The sequence below is a fragment of the Balaenoptera borealis genome (genome assembly GCF_965194805.1).
Source record: "Balaenoptera borealis genome assembly, chromosome: 1".
Classification (NCBI taxonomy): Eukaryota; Metazoa; Chordata; class Mammalia; order Artiodactyla; family Balaenopteridae; genus Balaenoptera; species Balaenoptera borealis.
The window spans coordinates 136,435,470-136,453,462 of record NC_138860.1 but is presented as its reverse complement, the minus strand read 5'-3'; the positions used below and the strand labels follow the sequence as shown (position 1 = coordinate 136,453,462).

The following is a 17,993-nucleotide window of genomic DNA, read 5'->3' as shown; positions in this document are numbered from 1 at the left end:
TGGCACCTGTAAAATATAAATGAGACTGTCATTTCCCTCCAACTGTTTCCTGTCACACTGAAATGAAATTCACAATTCTCATTGCAAGACAGAAACTTTCCTCCCAATTCTTGTATTTCCAAGTAGAGGAGCTTCCATTGAATGCCCCTCCAGCCCTCTCTCTGTGCATCCCTTTACCCCTCTCCTCCACATGGAAGCAGAGTGAGTTTTTTGGCTGTTTGGTTTAAGGAAAGGAACTTATGCTCTCACGTAAGTACCTTGACCCTTGCTCTTCCCTCTGCCTGTAATATTCTTCCCCTAGGTATTGCAAGGTTTACTCACTTAAATCATAAGAGATGTATTTCATAAGTCTTTACTCAAATTCCCATCTCTCCAGAAAGGTCTTTTTGCGCCCCCTCTCGTCTAACATAGTAAATTAAGGGAATCAATCCTAATTCTGTCAATTTACTATATTTTTCTTCATAGCATTTATCACTAGTGAATTTATATTACACATTCATTTGCTTGTTTATTTGTTATTTGTCTCTCCGCCTTACCCTAGAATGCAAATTGAGGGCAGGGTCTTTGTTTTAGTCACTGTTGTATTCTTAGCACCTAGAACAGTGACTGGCACATAGTACACGTATAATAAATATTTGTTGAATATATGAATTGTTTTGGTAAATTTTGATTGAACTCTCTTATAATCTTATAATTTCCAATGAGTTTTCAGTTTATTCTCTTTAGGTTTTTCAATAAACAATCATTTAATCTTCATAAAATAATTTATCTGTTCCTTTCAAAACATTTAAATTTGTATCTTATGTTGTTATTTAATATCATTGGCAAGTACTTCCAGAATAGTTTGGTATACTAGTGAGAATGGGCATCCCTCTGTTTCTAATTTAAATGGGAATGTGTCAAAGATTCCACCCTAATGTTGTTGGCTATATAGTCTTGTTAAGGAGATGATTTTTTTATACTTATCTTACTATGGTATTTTTTCAAATACATCTGCAGAATATATAGAGATGTTCAGATATGGATTTCCTTACAGTGAACTAAAGAGCATGGGCTTTGAGGTTAGACCATACTTTGCATCTAGACTCTATGTAAACTTCTGCAGAATATTGAGTTTCTCTGAATCTCAGTCCCTCATATGCCAAATGAGGGTAATATTTACCTCTTGGGGTTGTTATAAGAATTATTTACATTAGATAGGCACCCGCCGCTCACTGCAGCCGCGAGGTGACGCCTTTTGCCCCGGGGATCTCCCCACTGCCCCGCGCCTTGGGACCTCCTGTTGAAGACATGGGCGTTATCGAGACCCAGCGGTAGCCAGAGGAAGGGAGGAGAGAGAAGGTGATAAATTGAAGAATCACTCATTCATCCCCACGTGGCAATTCCGGGGAAAACCTATGCGTGGTAGTGGACGTGGCTTTTTTTCCCTTCTCCTGCCCCCTCTCAGCCCTAATCCCCAGCGTCTGTTTGCTACCACAAATAGAATCTTCTGTTGGATGAAATAAAATCAAACACTGGGCCTTCAAATAACAAACAAACAAACAAAAAACATTAGATAATAGTGAAATGTAATAAAATAATTAGGAGGTGATGAGTTTTATCTTTTTTAGTATGTCACTGAATTTTTAGTTTACATATTTAATTTAAATAATGACTGTGTTTAATAACCATCTAACACAATCCCTGAAGATTCAACAATCAGCTCTAACAAATTGTTGGGAGCTGGCTCTAGCACACCAATGATCCCATACCAGAAGAAAAGAAAAGATTAAAAGAGGGAAGAAGAGGAGGTGCGCTAGAGGAAGACCACACCCATCTCCCACTTACAGGTCAGGACAGGAAGAATCAAATTGCTGGCCATACCCCTTTTCATTTCAGGTCACTAAACTGGCTTATATGGGGGAAGGGGAAACCTCAACTAATACATGGGATCAAAATACTAAACTGGTCAGACTTTTAATAACCAAAAATGATCAGAGTGAAATTGGAGAAATAAATGTAAAACTGCTCTATGTTATATGTTCCCAAGTTGAGAAAGGCAGTGAAACAGTTAAGCTAATATTTTTATTTTAGATTTTTAAAAAATCTATATTTATAAGCGAGACACTGCAATGGTTTTACATTCTTGTGGTCAGACTTGAGGTTCAAAGCTATCTTTATAAAAAGAATTGGAACTATTCCATCTCTATGCACAGAAACCATTTAAATAGTTCTTTGAAACGTTGGAGTCACCCTGACACAGCTTCAAGACGGTGTTTTTGTAAAAGATAGTTCTTTGACAATTTCTCAAAATTTTCTAGTTATTGATTTAGTTACATTTTCTTTTTCTTGTTGATTCTATTTTCACCATTTATATTTTCCCAGATTATCCACTATCTGACTCATGTTTCAAAGCAGCACAGTTATATGAAGTACTCATTATAATTATTTTAATTTCTTCTACGTCCATTGGCATAGCTCCTTTCTCATTACTAATATTGTGCCTTTATGTTGTCTGTTTCTTCTCTTCAATTTCTTAAATTATGGTCATTTTAACATTCTTTGGGGAGGTCTTAAACATGCTAATTTTGCAAAATGCTGTTAAAGATTCAGTGTGCTTATGAGAGGAAAGCCAAAGTCTGGTGGAAGTACTGGGAGATGACAGCGTTTTTTTTTTTTTTTTACACCTTTATTGAAGTATAATTGCTTTACAATGGTGTGTTGGTTTCTGCTTTATAAAAAAGTGAATCAGCTATACATATACATATATCCCCATATCTCCTCCCTCTTGCATCTCCCTCCCATCCTCTCTATCCTGCTCCTCTAGGTGGTGACAAAGCACCAAGCTGATCTCCCTGTACTATGCAGCTGCTTCCCACTAGCTTTCTATTTTATATTTGGTAGTGTATATATGTCCATGCCACTCTCTCACTTCATCCCAGCTTACCTTTCCCCCTCCCTGTGTCCTCAAGTCCATTCTCTACGCCTGCGTCTTTATACCTGTTCTGCCCCTGGGTTCTTCAGAACCTTTTTTTTTTCTTTAGAATCCATATATGTGTTAGCATATGGTATTTGTTTTTCTCTTTCTGACTTACTTCACTCTGTGACAGTTTCTAGGTCCATCCACCTCACTACAAATAACTCAATTTCGTTTCTTCTTATGGCTGAGTAATAGTCCATTGTATATATGTGCCACATCTTCTTTATCCATTCATCTGTTGATGGACACTTAGGTTGCTTCCATGTCCTGGCTATTGTAAATAGAGCTGCAGTGAACATTGTGGTACATAACTCTTTTTGAATTATGGTTTTCTCAGGGCATATGCCCAGTAGTGGAATTGCTGGGTCATACGGTATTTCTATTTTCAGTTTTTTAAGGAACTTCCATACTGTTCTCAATAGTGGCTGTATCAATTTACATTCCAGCCAACAGTGCAAGAGGGTTCCCTTTTCTCCACACCCTCTCCAGCATTTATTGTTTGTAGATTTTTTGATGATGGCCATTCTGACTGGTGTGAGGTGATACCCCACTGTAGTTTTGATTTGCATTTCTCTAATAATTAGTGATGTTGAGCATCCTTTCATGTGTTTGTTGGCAATCTGTATCTCTTCTTTGGAGAAATGTCTATTTAGGTCTTCTGCCCATTTTCGGATTGGGTTGTTTGTTTTTTTGATATTGAGCTGCATGAGCTGCTTGTAAATTTTGGAGATTAATCTTTTGTCAGCTGCTTCATTTGCAAATATTTTCTCCCATTCTGAGGGCTGTCTTTTCGTCTTGTTTATGGTTTCCTTTGCTGTGCAAAAGCTTTTAAGTTTCATTAGGTTCCATTTGTTTATTTTATTTCCATTTCTCTAGGAGGTGGGTCAAAAAGGATCTTGCCGTGATTTATGTCATAGAGTGTTCTGCCTACGTTTTCCTCTAAGAGTTTTATATTGTCTGGCCTTACATTTAGGTCTTTAATCCATTTTGAGTTTATTTTTGTGTATGGTGTTAGGAGTGTTCTAATTTCATTGTTTTACATGTAGCTGCCCAGTTTTCCCAGAAAAGAGGCTGTCTTTCCTCCATTGTATATTCTTGCCTCCTTTATCAAAAATAAGGTGACCATATGTGTGTGGGTTTAATCTCTGGGCTTTCTATCCTGTTTCATTGATCTATATTTCTTTTTTTGTGCCAGTACCGTACTGTCTTGATTTCTGTAGCTTTGTAGTATACTTTGAAGTCCAGGAGCCTGATTCCTCCAGCTCTGTTTTTCTTTCTCAAGATTGCTTTGGCTATTCAGGGTCTTTTGTGTTTCCATACAAATTGTGAAATTTTTTTGTTGTAGTTCTGTGAAAAATGTCACTGGTAATTTGATAGGGATTGCATTGAATCTGTAAATTGCTTTGGGTAGTAGAGTAATTTTCACAATGTTGATTCTTCCAATCCAAGAACATGGTATATCTCTCCATCTGTTTGTATCATCTTTAATTTCTTTCATCAGTATCTTATAGTTTACTGCATACCGGTCTTTTGTCTCCTTAGGTAGGTTTATTCCTGGTATTTTATTCTTTTTGTTGCAATGGTAAATGGGAGTGTTTCCTTAATTTCTCTTTCAGATTTTTCATCATTAGTATATAGGAATGCAAGAGATTTCTGTGCATTAATTTTGTATCCTGCTACTTTACTACATTCATTGATTAGCTCTAATAGTTTTCTGGTAGCATCTTTAGGGTTCTCTATGTATAGTATCATGTCATCTGCAAACAGTGACAGCTTTACTTCTTCTTTTCCAATTTGGATTCCTTTTATTTCTTTTTCTTGTCTGATTGCTATGGCTAAAACTTCCAAAACTATGTTGAATAATAGCGGTGAGAGTGGGCAACCTTGTCTTGTTCCTGATCTTAGAGGAAATAGTTTCAGTTTTTCACCATTGAGAATGATGTTGGCTGTATGTTTGTCATATATGGCCTTTATTATGTTGAGGTAAGTTCCCTCTATGCCCACTTTCTGGGGGGGTTTTATCATAAATAGGTGTTGAATTTTGTCAAAAGCTTTTTCTACATCTATTGAGATGATCATATGGTTTTTCTCCTTCAATTTGTTAATATGGTTTATCACATTGGTTGATTGCGTATACTGAAGAATCCTTGCGTTCCTGGGATAAACCCCACTTGGTCATGGTGTATGCTCCTTTTAATGTGCTGTTAGGTTCTGTTTGCTAGTATTTTGTTGAGGATTTTTGCATCTATGTTTATCAGTGATATTGGCCTGTAGTTTTCTTTCTTTGTGACATCTTTGTCTGGTTTTGGTATCAGGGTGATGGTGGCCTGGTAGAATGAGTTGGGGAGTGTTCCTCCCTCTGCTATATTTTGGAAGAGTTTGAGAAGGATAGGTGTTAGCTCTTCTCTAAATGTTTGATAGATTTCTCCTGTGAAGCCATCTGGTCGTTGGCTTTTGTTTGTTGGAACATTTTTAATCGCAGTCTCAATTTCAGTGCTTGTGATTGGTCTGCTTATATTTTCTATTTCTTCCTGGTTCAGTCTCGGAAGGTTGTACTTTTCTAAGAATTTGTCCATTTCTTCCAGGTTGTCCATTTTATTGGTATATCATTGCTTGCAGTAATCTCTCATGATCCTTTGTATTTCTGCAGTGTCAGTTGTTTCTTCTCCTTTTTCATTTCTAATTCTGTTGTTTTGAGTCTTCTCCCTTTTTTTTCTTGATGAATCTGGCTAATGGTTTACCAATTTGGTTTATCTTCTCAAAGAACCAGCTTTTAGTTTTCTTGATCTTTGCTATTGTTTCCTTCATTTGTTTTTCATTTATTTCTGATCTGATCTTTATGATTTCTTTCCTTCTGCTAACTTTGGGGTTTTTTTGTTCTTCTTTCTCTAATTGCTTTAGGTGTAAGGTTAAGTTGTTTATTTGAGATGTTTCTTGTTTCTTGAGGTAGGATTGTATTGCTATAAACTTCCCTCTTAGAACTGCTTTTGCTGCATCCCACAGGTTTTGGGTCATCGCGTTTACATTGTCATTTGTTTCTAGGTATTTTTGGATTTCCTCTTTGATGTCTTCAATGATCTCTTGGTTATTAAGTAGTGTATTGTTTAGCCTCCATGTATTTGTATTTTTTACAGATTTTTTTCCTGTAACTGATATCTAATCTCATAGCATTGTGGTTGGAAAAGATACTTGATATGATTTCAATTTACTTAAGTTTACCAAGGCTTGATTTGTGACCCAAGATATGATCTATCCTGGAGAATGTTCCACGAGCACTTGAGAAGAAAGTGTATTCTGCTGTTTTCGGATGGAATGTCCTACAAATATCAATTAAGTCCATCTTGTTTTATGTATCATTTAAAGCTTGTGTTTTCTTATTTATTTTCATTTTGGATGATCTGTCCATTGGTGAAAGTGGGGTGTTAAAGTCCCCTACTATGATTGTGTTACTGTCGATTTCCCCTTTTATGGCTGTTAGCATTTGCCTTATGTATTGAGGTGCTCCTATGTTGGCTGCATAAATATTTACCATTGTTATATCTTCTTCTTGGATCGATCCCTTGATGATTATGTAGTGTCCTTCTTTGTCTCTTGTAATAGTCTTTATTTTAAAGTCTATTTTGTCTGATATGAGAATTGCTACTTCAGCTTTCTTTTGATTTCCATTTGCATGGAATATCTTTTTCCATCCTCTCACTTTCAGTTTGTATATGTCCCTAGGTCTGAAGTGGGTCATTTGTAGACAGCATATATACAGGTCTTGTTTTTGGATCCATTCAGCCAGTCTATGTATTTTGGTTGGAGCATTTAATCCTTTTACATTTAAGGCAGTTATCGATATCTATGTTCCTATTACCATTTTCTTAATTGTTTTGGGTTTGTTTTGGTGCATCTTTTTCTTTTCTTGTGTTTCCTGCCTAGAGAAGTTTCTTTAGCATTTGTTGTAAAGCTGTTTTGGTGGTGCTGAATTCTCTTAGCTTTTGCTTGTCTGAAAAGCTTTTAATTTCTCTGTCATATCTGAATGAGATCCTTGCTGGGTAGAGTAATCTTGGTTGTAGGTTTTCCCCTTTCATCACTTTAAATATGTCCTGCCATTCCCTTCTGGCTTGCGGAGTTTCTGCTGAAAGATCAGCTGTTAACCTTATGGGGATTCCCTTGTATGTTATTTGTTGTTTTTCCCTTGCTGCTTTTCACATTTTTTCTTTGTATTTAATTTTTGATAGTTTGATTAATATGTGTCTTGGTGTGTTTCTCCTAGGATTTATCTTGTATGGGACTCTCTGTGCTTCCTGGACTTGATTGACTATTTCCTTTCCCATATTAGGGATTTCAACTATAAACTCTTCAAATATTTTCTCAGTCCCTTTCTTTTTCTCTTCTTCTTCTGGGACCCCTATAATTAGAATGTTGATGCATTAAATGTTGTCCCAGACGTCTCTGAGACTGTCCTCAATTCTTTTCATTCTTTTTTCTTTATTCTGCTCTGCAGTAGTTATTTCCACTATTTTATCTTCCAGGTCACTTATCCGTTCTTCTGCCTCAGTTATTCTGCTATTGATTCCTTCTAGAAAATTTTAAATTTCATTTATTGTGTTGTTCATCATTGTTTGCTTGCTCTTTAGTTCTTCTAGGTCCTTGTTAAACGTTTCTTGTAATTTCTCCATTCTATTTCCAAGATTTTGGATCATCTTTACTATCATTACTCTGAATTCTTTTTCAGGTAGACTGCCTATTTCCTCTTCATTTATTTAGTCTGGTGGGTTTTTACCTTGCTCCTTCATCTGCTGTGTGTTTCTCTGTCTTCTCATTTTGCTTAACTTACTGTGTTTGGGGTCTCCTTTTCGCAGGCTACAGGCTCATAGTTCCCGTTGTTTTTGGTGTCTGCCCCAGTGGCTAAGGTTGGCTCAGTGGGTTGTGTATGCTTCCTGGTGGAGGGGACTGGTGCCTGTGTTCTGGTGCATAAGGCTGGATCTTGTCTTTCTGGTGGGCAGGACCACGTCTGGTGGTGTGTTTTAGGGTGTCTGTGACCTTATTATGTTTTTAGGCAGCCTCTCTGCTAATGGGTAGGGTTGTGTTCCTGTCTTGCTAGTTGTTTGGCATAGGGTGTCCAGCACTGTAGCTTGCTAGTCATTGAGTGGAGCTGGGTCTTAGCGTTGAGATGGAGATCTCTGGGAGAGCTTTCGCCATTTGATATTACATGGAGCTGGGAGGTCTCTGGTGGACCAATGTCCTGAACTCGGCTCTCCCACCTCAGAGGCACAGACCTGAAACCTGGCCGGAGCACGAAGACCCTGTCAGCCACACGGCTCTGAAGAAAAGGGAGAAAGAAGAAAGAAAGAAAAGAAAGAAAGAAAGAAAGAATGAAAGGAAAGAAAGAAAGAAGAAAGGGAGGAAGGGAGGAAGGGAGGAAGGAAGAAAGAAAGAAAGAAAAGAAAAGAAAGTTATTAAAATTAAAAATTTAAAAAAATTATTAAACATAAAAAAAATTTTTAAGTAATAAAAAAAAGAAAAAGAAAAAAAAAGAAAGAAGAGAGCAACCAAACCAAAAAACAAATCCACCAATGATAACAAGCACTAAAAAGTATACTAAAAACAAACAAACAAAAAAAGACAGAGAGAACCCTAGGACAAATGGTAAAAGCAAAGCTATACAGACAAAATCACACAAAGAAGCATACACATACACACTCACAAAAAGAGAAAAAGGAAAAATACATATGTATCTATATATTAAAAAAAATAATGAAGAGAGCAACCAAATCAACAAACAAATCTACCAATGATAATAAACTCTAAATACTAAACTATGATAAACATAGGACCAGAAACAAATTAGATGCAGAAAGCAAACCCCAAGTCTATATCTGGTCTCAAAGTCCATCTCCTCAATTTGGGATGATTCGTTGTCTATTCAGGTATTCCAGAGATGCTGGGTATATCAAGTTGACTGTGGAGATTTAATCCGCTGCTCCTGAGGCTGCTGGGAGAGATTTCCCTTTCTCTTCTTTGTTTGCACAGCTCCTGGGGTTCAGCTTTGGATTAGCCTCTCCTCTGTGTGTAGGTCGCCTGAGGGCGTCTGTTCTTCACCCAGAGAGGATGGGGTTAAAGGAGCAGCTGATTCGGGGACTCTGGCTCACTCAGGCTGGGGGGATGTAGGGGTATGGAATGCAGGGTGAGCCTACAGCAGTAGAGCCTGATGTGACATTGCAACAGCCTGAGGCGCGCCGTGTGTTCTCTCGGGGAAGTTGTCCCTGGATCACGGGACCCTGGCAGTGGCGGGCTGCACAGGATCCCAGGAGGGGAGGTGTGGATAGTGACCTGTGCTTGCACACAGGCTTCTTGGTGGCTGCAGCAGCAGCCTTAGCGTCTCACGCCCATCTCTGGAGTCCTCACTGATAGCCGCAGCTCGCGCTGGTCTCTGGAGCTCATTTAGGTGGCGCTCTGAATCCCCTCTCCTCGCACACCCCGAAACAATGGTCTCTTGCCTCTTAGGCAGTTCCAGACTTTTTCCCGGACTCCCTCCAAGCTAGCTGTGGTGCACTAGCCCCCTTCAGGCTGTGTTCACACAGCCAACCCCAGTCCTCTCCCTGGGATCCAACGGAAGCCCGAGCATCAGTTCCCATCCCCCGCCCGCCCCGGCAGGTGAGCAGACAAGCCTCTCGGGCTGGTGAGTGCTGGTCGGCACCGATCCTCTGTGCGGGAATCTCTCTGCTTTGCCCTCCGCACCCCTGTTGCTGAGCTCTCCTCCGTGGCTCCAAAGCTTCCCCCTGCCTCTGCCAGTGAAGGGGCTTCCTAGTGTGTGGAAACCTTTCCTCCTTCACAGCTCCCTCCCTGAGGTGCAGGTCCTGTCCCTATTCTTTTGTCTGTTTTTTCTTTTTTCTTTTGCATTACCCAGGTACCTGGGGTGTTTCTTGCCTTTTGGAAGGTCTGAGGTCTTCTGTCAGCGTTCAGTAGGTGTTCTGTAGTTGTTCCACATGTAGATGTGTTTCTGATGTATTTGTGGGGAGGAAGGTGATCTCTACATCTTACTCCTCCTCCATCTTGAAGGTCTCCCCCGACAGCTTTATTTATTCATTTATTTTTGGTCCTTCAGTAAATGAACACTTAACATAATTTTTATTTTTGCTATTCTTTTTTTTTTTTAATTTTTATTGGAGTATGGTTGCTCTACAATGTTGTGTTAGCCTCCACTGCACAACAAAATGAATCAGCCATATACCTACAGATATCCCCTCCCTTTTGGACTTCCCTCCCACTTAGGTTATCACAGTGCATTAGGTAGAGTTCCCTGTGCTATACAGTATGTTCCCATCAGTTGTTAACGTAATTTGTAAAAAATAAATTGAACTAAGTTCTAGATATTTGGTTTATAAAATTAACTTTACACAGATTCTGTCCCCAACTAATCACGTCTTTCTTTTCTAGTTTACATAGTCCCTTGTCATGGTGTTTCCTTTCTTTTTAAAAATTTTATTATATGGATTAATTTTGTGGACTTAGTTTAGGTATAACTAAATTATAAATCCTGCTACCTAGAAGCAGATAGACTTATAGGATAGATAAAATGGGTATATAAATAGGCTCCTTCTAGGCTCACAGGGGCCTGGATAAGGATGCTCTATTATTCATGAGGAATGAGCCACAACTACTTTTACCACTCAGTTTGTGAGAAGGTCCAAGTTTGCTCTCATTCTACCTGCAAAGCTCCTTCCCTCCAAGTAGGTGTGAAGAACTGTGAAAGATTGGAGATTTGGCCCTACTTACAAAGCAACAAGTTAGCCTGCCACAGTTTCATCTCTTCTGGCAGAAGACATGAGACTCCTGGGTCAGAGACAAAGGACAATTTATTATGCACAGCAACAGGGGTAGCACCTTCTGCGTCAGTTCTCTGAGCCCCAATTCCACAGGGCAACAAGCAGAGGGCCAGATGTCACCTGCACGCACACTGGGTTATGTTACAGGAATGGAACCTTGAGTTTAGGGAACCCAAATCTTTTATAATGGACAGTAATATTCCTGTTCTTGTTCAGAGGAAGGCTCTTTCTCTGTCTTCTGAGGCTGTCTGTCATACAAACGTCCTTGAAAAGATAGGAACAAAGGCAGCCAGTGCTTCTGCTCACAAGATGTACAGAAATACAGGAGACCCATGAAGAATTTTCCCCCAACAGTAGGAAGAAGGAATGGGAGGGATACGAGCCTAGGAATAAAAACTGTGTTCCTAGAACTGGGTTTTCATAGAATATGAGGAATGGAACTGGAGTTATAAATTTGGTAGGTTAGTTCACTAGCATAAATTTATAAATCTGTTTTTTGTAAGTTGTATTGGTTTGGGGCTGCTCAAATTTTTAAAAATTCATCCTTTTCCCTCCCCCACTTTTTTTGTCTTATAGTTAGAAAAATTCCCTGTGAAATTACATCCTGTTGCAGTTGTTAAAGGGAATACAAGTAAAGGCCTTGATTTGTGCTGCATGGGCTGGAATTAAAAGAAGGCTGTTGCATGTGTCTGGGATGGACCATTGAGGTGGCACTGGCAAACAAAGGAGGAAACCCAGAGAAAAGTACTGCTCAGATGGGAGGATGGGGGTTGAGCTAAAGCTGCCTCTTCCCAACTTGAAATCTCTTATGGACCACTTACCTGGTAATTCTTTGGAATGTTTTATGTTTTTATAGAACAGCCACTTTGAGATGGAAGTCCAGAGTTTCATTCAGACACCATGGGAAATTTTCAAATGCATTTTTGTGTAATAAAGATACCCAGTTTAGATCTTTATTTTATTCATATTTAATTTAAATTTGGATAAAAATATTTCTCCAAGTTCCTCAGAAAGAATAAATAAGCAGTTTACATTCTAAAGTCTTTCATGTCCAAAAACTTGTCTCTCTTTTGTTCTCAAATATAAATGATGATTCATCCGAATAGCAGATTCCTGGATTGTCATTTTTTTTGTTTCCCTAGGTATTTTATTCTTTTTGTCACAATGGTAAATGGGAGTGTTTCCATAATTTCTCTTTCAGATTTTTCATCATTAGTGTATAGGAATGAAAGAGATTTCTGTGCATTAATTTTGTATCCTGCAACTTTACCAAATTCATTGATTAGCTCTAGTAGTTTTCTGGTGGCATGTTTAGGATTCTCTACATATAGTATCATGTCATCTGCAAACAGTGACAGTTTTACTTCTTCTTTTCCAATTTGTATTCCTTTTATTCCTTTTTCTTCTCTGATTGCCATGGCTAGGACTTCCAAAACTATGTTGAATAATAGTGGTGAGAGTGGACATCCTTGTCTCGTTCCTGATCTTAGAGGAAATGCTTTCAGTTTTTCACCATTGAGAATGATGTTTGTTGTGGGTTTGTTGTAGATGGCCTTTATTATGTGGAGGTAGGTTCCCTCTATGCCCACTTTCTGGAGAGTTTTTATCATAAATGGGTGTTGAATTTTGTCAAAAGCTTTTTCTGCATCTATTGAGATGATCATATGGTTTTTATTCTTCAACTTGTTAATATGGTGTATCACATTGATTGATTTGCGTATAGTGAAGAATTCTTGCATCCCTGGGATAAATCCCACTTGATCATGGTGTATGATCCTTTTAATGTGTTATTGGATTCTGTTTGCTAGTATTTTGTTGAGGATTTTTGCATCTATATTCATCAGTGATATTGGTCTGTAATTTTCTTTTTTTGTAGTATCTTTGTCTGGTTTTGGTATCAGGGTGATGGTAGCCTCATAGAATGAGTTTGGGAGTGTTCCTTCCTCTGCAATTTTTTGGAAGAGTTTGAGAAGGATGGGTGTTAGCTCTTCTCTAAATGTTTGATAGAATTCACCTGTGAAGCCATCTGGTCCTGGACTTTTGTTCGTTGGAAGATTTTTAGTAAACAGTTTCAATTTCATTACTTGTGATTGGTCTGTTCTTATTTTCTGTTTCTTCCTGGTTCAGTCTTGGAAGGTTATACCTTTCTAAGAATTTGTCCATTTCTTCCAGGTTGTCCATTTTATTGGCATAAAGTTGCTTGTACTAGTCTCTTAGGATGCTTTGTATTTCTGTGGTGTCTGTTGTAACTTCTCCTTTTTCATTTCTGATTTTATTGATTTGAGTCCTCTCCCTCTTTTTCTTGATGAGTCTGGCTAATGGTTTATCAATTTTGTTTATCTTCTCAAAGAACGAGCTTTTAGTTTTATTGATCTTTGCCATTGTTTTCTTTGCTTCTCTTTCATTTATTTCTGCTCTGATCTTTATGATTTCTTTCCTTCTGCTAACTTTGGGTTTTGTTTTTTTCTTCTTTCTCTAGTTCCTTTAGGTGTAAGGTTAGATTGTTTACTTGACATTGTTCTTGTTTCTTGAGGTAGGCTTGTATAGCCTGAGGGGCCACCTCCTCTAGGAAACTTTTGCGGATCCTCACATTAGGAATCTCTCTGTGGCAACTGATGTTTGCCTGTTTGCTTATCTGAATCTCCATTGAAGAGATATATTTCACTCTTGCTGTCATATTCCCAGAGTATAGTAGCCAGTCAGTAAACATTTGTAGAAGAAAATCAATAAATTAAAATTACAGTCATATGGGATAGCAGAGCTACTGTTAACAAAAATTAAAATGAAGTTGTCTGTATGAATTTTTTATTTGAACTTGGTTTAGGGCCAATCATTCAAGCATGAGTGACAGTACAAAATTGCCACAAAGTTACTTGAAGAGAGGCAAATGTTACAAGTGGTCTTAAAAGCAAAACTCAGAGCCTAGATATGCTGCCAGTTGGACTTATCTGTATGTACTAGATCCTCTTAATTTCTTCAACCAAATTTTCTTTCTTTTGGCCTAGGTTACACCCTAATTCTTGTTTAAATTCTTGACATTTTCCTGTACTTGTGTGTGTGTGTGTGTGTGTGTGTGTGTGTGTGATAGTTTTGGTCCTCTGAGCACCGATCAAGCAAAATTTACTTGATCCTTGAATCTTGAAACTATGTGCCTGTTTGTCTTTATTTTAGACTGATTTCAAACTTCAACTCAGCCAGACTTAAACAACTCAAAAGGAACATTACTCAGCTATTGATACCATCACTAAAGACAGGATCAATGATGCCTTTATAAACTACTTACAAACTACAGACAGGAAAGGGAAAGCAACAGTATCATCCTGGAAAATACTGTCATAAAACACACTGCACGTTATCTTTAAATGTGTCTAATGGGTCATTAGCCATATATTATGCTATCACATAATGGTATACATATATATAAATTCAAAAATATAAATATATACAAATATAAAATATATACAATTACAATTATATACTACATAATATATAATAAGATATTATTTTTCCCTTCCCTACATGCCCAACTTCCATTTTATGCAACTTTTTCTATGTATTATTAAAATATTCTATTTTAACATGGATAGTTCTATAAATGATTTCGAAGTAAAAGTATTGGCTGTATCTACATTAAAACAAAGTTGTAGTGAAAGAAGTTTGTGATAAAGCTGAATTACATAAACCACTAATATTTATTTGTGTTAGAAACAAACTCCTTTTTCTTATGGCTGCACAATGGAAACGTGTTCTGACATCCTGGTAAATCATAAACAACAAAAATCTGAGTAAGCTGTATTTTGAGTCTAAATGATCTTGTTTTACTTTAGATTAAGACATATTTGTCCAACTGTCTTCTAGACACTATCACCTGGATGCCCCACAGGCATCTAAAACTTAACATATCCAAAATAAAGCTCAGCATTTCTCACTCTAATCTCTTATCCACTCCAATCTGCTTTTCATCCTATGATCTCCACCTAAGTACAAAACACCAAAGTACATCTAGTCACCAAGATCAAAAGCTGGAAATCGTTCTGTTGAATGTGGTAGTGATAAGAGCATAGGCTCAGAAATCAGACTGCTATGTCTAAATCCAGCTTCTGCCACTTGTTAGCTTTGTGACTTTGGGCAAGTTATTTTACCTCATCAAGACTTGGGTTTGGCATCTGTAAAACTGCACTTAATACACTGATTTACTACAGAATAAATGAGGTAAGAACACACTACCACCAATGTCCAATTGATTTGAAGTCCTATTGATTCTACACCTGAGTATTTCTTTTTTCTGGGCTCTCCTCCACATTTCTGATGCCTAGAAAATTATATAGCATTACATACATACACAATGCCAGTGAAAGACCAATTATTACATATTCAGGCTACCCCTTGTAAGTACACAGAGAAACTGCCTTACTTAGTTTTCTAGGCCTACCTTTTTTTTTTTGCAGTATATTGGTTAAAGTTTAAAATAAATCCTGACATTAATTTGGGGCGATATAATAAAGCTCAAGAAGTCTTTCTTTAGGGGCTTCCCTGGTGGCGCAGTGGTTGAGAATCCGCCTGCCAACGCAGGGGACACGGGTTCGAGCCCTGGTCTGGGAAGATCCCACATGCTGCGGAGCAACTAGGCCCGTGAGCCACAACTACTGAGCCTGCGCGTCTGGAGCCTCTGCTCCGCAACAGGAGAGGCCGCGATAGTGAGAGGCCCGCGCACCGCGATGAAGAGTGGCCCCCGCTTGCCGCAACTAGAGGAAGCCCTCACATAGAAACGAAGACCCAACACAGCCAAAATAAATAAGTAAATAAATAAATAATAAATTTATTAAAAAAAAAAAGAAGTCTTTCTTTAAAAATTTGGAATTATAATTACTATATACAATTATCATCTGCAATAGTGAAATATTATAATAAATATTTTATAAACTAGGAATATTCAGAATGCTAATCTAGCATATTGTACCTCATAACCATTATGAAATATACCCGTTTTACTAAGCTTACATTTAATATAGATTGCATAATCTAAGACAATATAAAATAATGCTTTAAAATTTCAAACTGAAAGTTTGAGGTAGTTATGATGATTACCTTTTTGTTTTTTTAATGCCATATGATCTGTCTTTTGTGATCTTTGATTCTGCCTCAGATATGGAAGTAGCAATATCCTTTTCAAATTCCAACTGAAAATCAAATGTCAGGGGTATCACTGAAATCTTTTTCTTTACTTCACTCTGAAGGCAGTTTTTCTGCAGCAAATCCAAAATATAACTCAGTGAAAAAGGGAGCACTTTTCATATAAGGAAAATCCGGTATGGAAAGGACAAAATTAATCTCACTTCATACATACATACACTCACACACAGAATTTATGTGGCAGGCAACAATGGAAAAATAACGCAGACTGAAAATTGGAGGCCTTGTGTACCAACTCTTTTTCTATCTATGAAATGAGGGTGTTGGACTAGATGATCATGAAGTCTCCCTCCAAATTCTAAAGTCCAGAATTTAAAAACGACCTATATATTTAGCAAAGACAATATTGATACGTAGAGTTATTGGAACTATAGCTGGCAGCTCTCTCCAACCTGCTCCTCTCCCTGGAGCCACACACATGGTGGAACATGAGCCAGAAATAGAGTTAAGAAAGCAATCAAAAGAGAACTTTGTTCACATATTTATACAGATGGACTGAAGAGGGAAAAGGGTAAAGCTAAAGAGTGAGTTAAGGAGCCGAAAATCTTCTTTAAAACATTCTCTCAGAGCACAGCACAGAGGAATAAAGAGATAAAAACTTGAAAAGGAAGTCAAAGGATATGGGAACTTCTGCTTCTGCCAGTGAGGGATTAAGTGCTACAGGAATTGTCCTTCTGTTATACACAAGTAGAAAAACCAGACAAAGTATGTGAAAGCAACTACAATCAGGCATTAGGAAACAGGCAGAGCAGGACCATGATCCCTGAAAAAAGGGAAACAAATTAGGTAAACCCTACAATAGCCTAGCTTACTTCTTGGAGGCAGTTTCTGGACTGACGTGCAGGGAGGGGGAACTCAAACCAAAGCTTGTGGCTCTGACCTTGTTGAGTTTGAGAGACAGACCCTGCACCAGCAATCACGCTCTTGGGCATTCACCCCAGAGAAATGAAAACTTACATTCATACAAAAACCTGTACACAAATATTCATAGCAGTTTTACTTCATCTTATTTTTTTAGCACCTTTATTTTTAAAAGCAAAATATTGAAAACAACCCAAATGTCCTTCAATGGGTGAGCAGTTGAAACTCTGTACATCCATATAATGGAATACTACTCAGCAATAAAATTTATATATTATTTATCATATAAAAGCTATTGCTTCATGCAAAAACTTAGATGGACCTCAGGGGCATAGTGAAATAGTCAATCTGAAAATTTTACACACTGAATAATTCCATTTATATACCATTCTCAAAATTACAAAATTATAGATATGGAGAACAGATTAGTCCTTGCTGGGGTTAGAGACAGAGAATTGAGGTGAGGGCATGGATACAAATATAAAGAAGTAACATGAGGGAGTACTTTTATAGGATGGAAGTGTGCTGTGTCTTGATTGCGGTGATTTCCGTAAATCTGTAGTGGGATAAAATTGCATAAAACTACAGACCCAAATGAATGAAGGTTAAAAAGTGGTGACAACTCAATAAAGTCTGTAGTCTAGTTAACAGTAATACACCTGTGTCAATGTTGGATGTGACTCATACTGGTTTTGCTACTGAACTACAACTCTGTAAGATGTCACCGATGGGGTCAACTGGGTGAAAGGTACATGGAACTCTTTGTACTATTTCTGCAACTTCCTGTGAGTCTATGATTATTTCAAAATAAAAGTTTTTAAAAAATTAAAAAACAATTACCAAAGTGATTTATATACTGTATTTCATTTTTTTGTCAATAGAAAAAATAGATAATCCACTTTCATAAATGTATATGTATGTATATATGTACATGTATATTTATATTATGGATATTTGTAAGTAAAGATAAATGTATGTATACATACAGATATTCATACTTGTATATCTTTGTAAGAGTACAAAAGATGTGGATGAATAAACCTCAACTGCTAAAATGTGTCTGTCTCAGAGGAAAGGATTAGAGGGAAGAGGCCAAAGACTATTAATACTTCTTTATATAATTTTCCTTTTGTATAATTTTCTTTATACATATCTATATGTTGCTT

The 17,993-nt window shown here is 37.5% G+C and overlaps 1 protein-coding gene across 1 annotated transcript in view; it reads right to left on the bottom strand.

The window, feature by feature from the left end:
• LOC309613346 (uncharacterized protein C1orf141 homolog) overlaps nucleotides 1-17,993 on the bottom strand; it is a 63,003-nt gene that overhangs the window by 32,690 nt on the left and 12,320 nt on the right. The window contains exon 2 of the mRNA XM_082360066.1: nucleotides 15,862-16,019. Coding sequence (XP_082216192.1) covers nucleotides 15,862-16,019 — 158 coding nt within the window. The remainder of the gene's footprint in view (nucleotides 1-15,861; nucleotides 16,020-17,993) is intronic.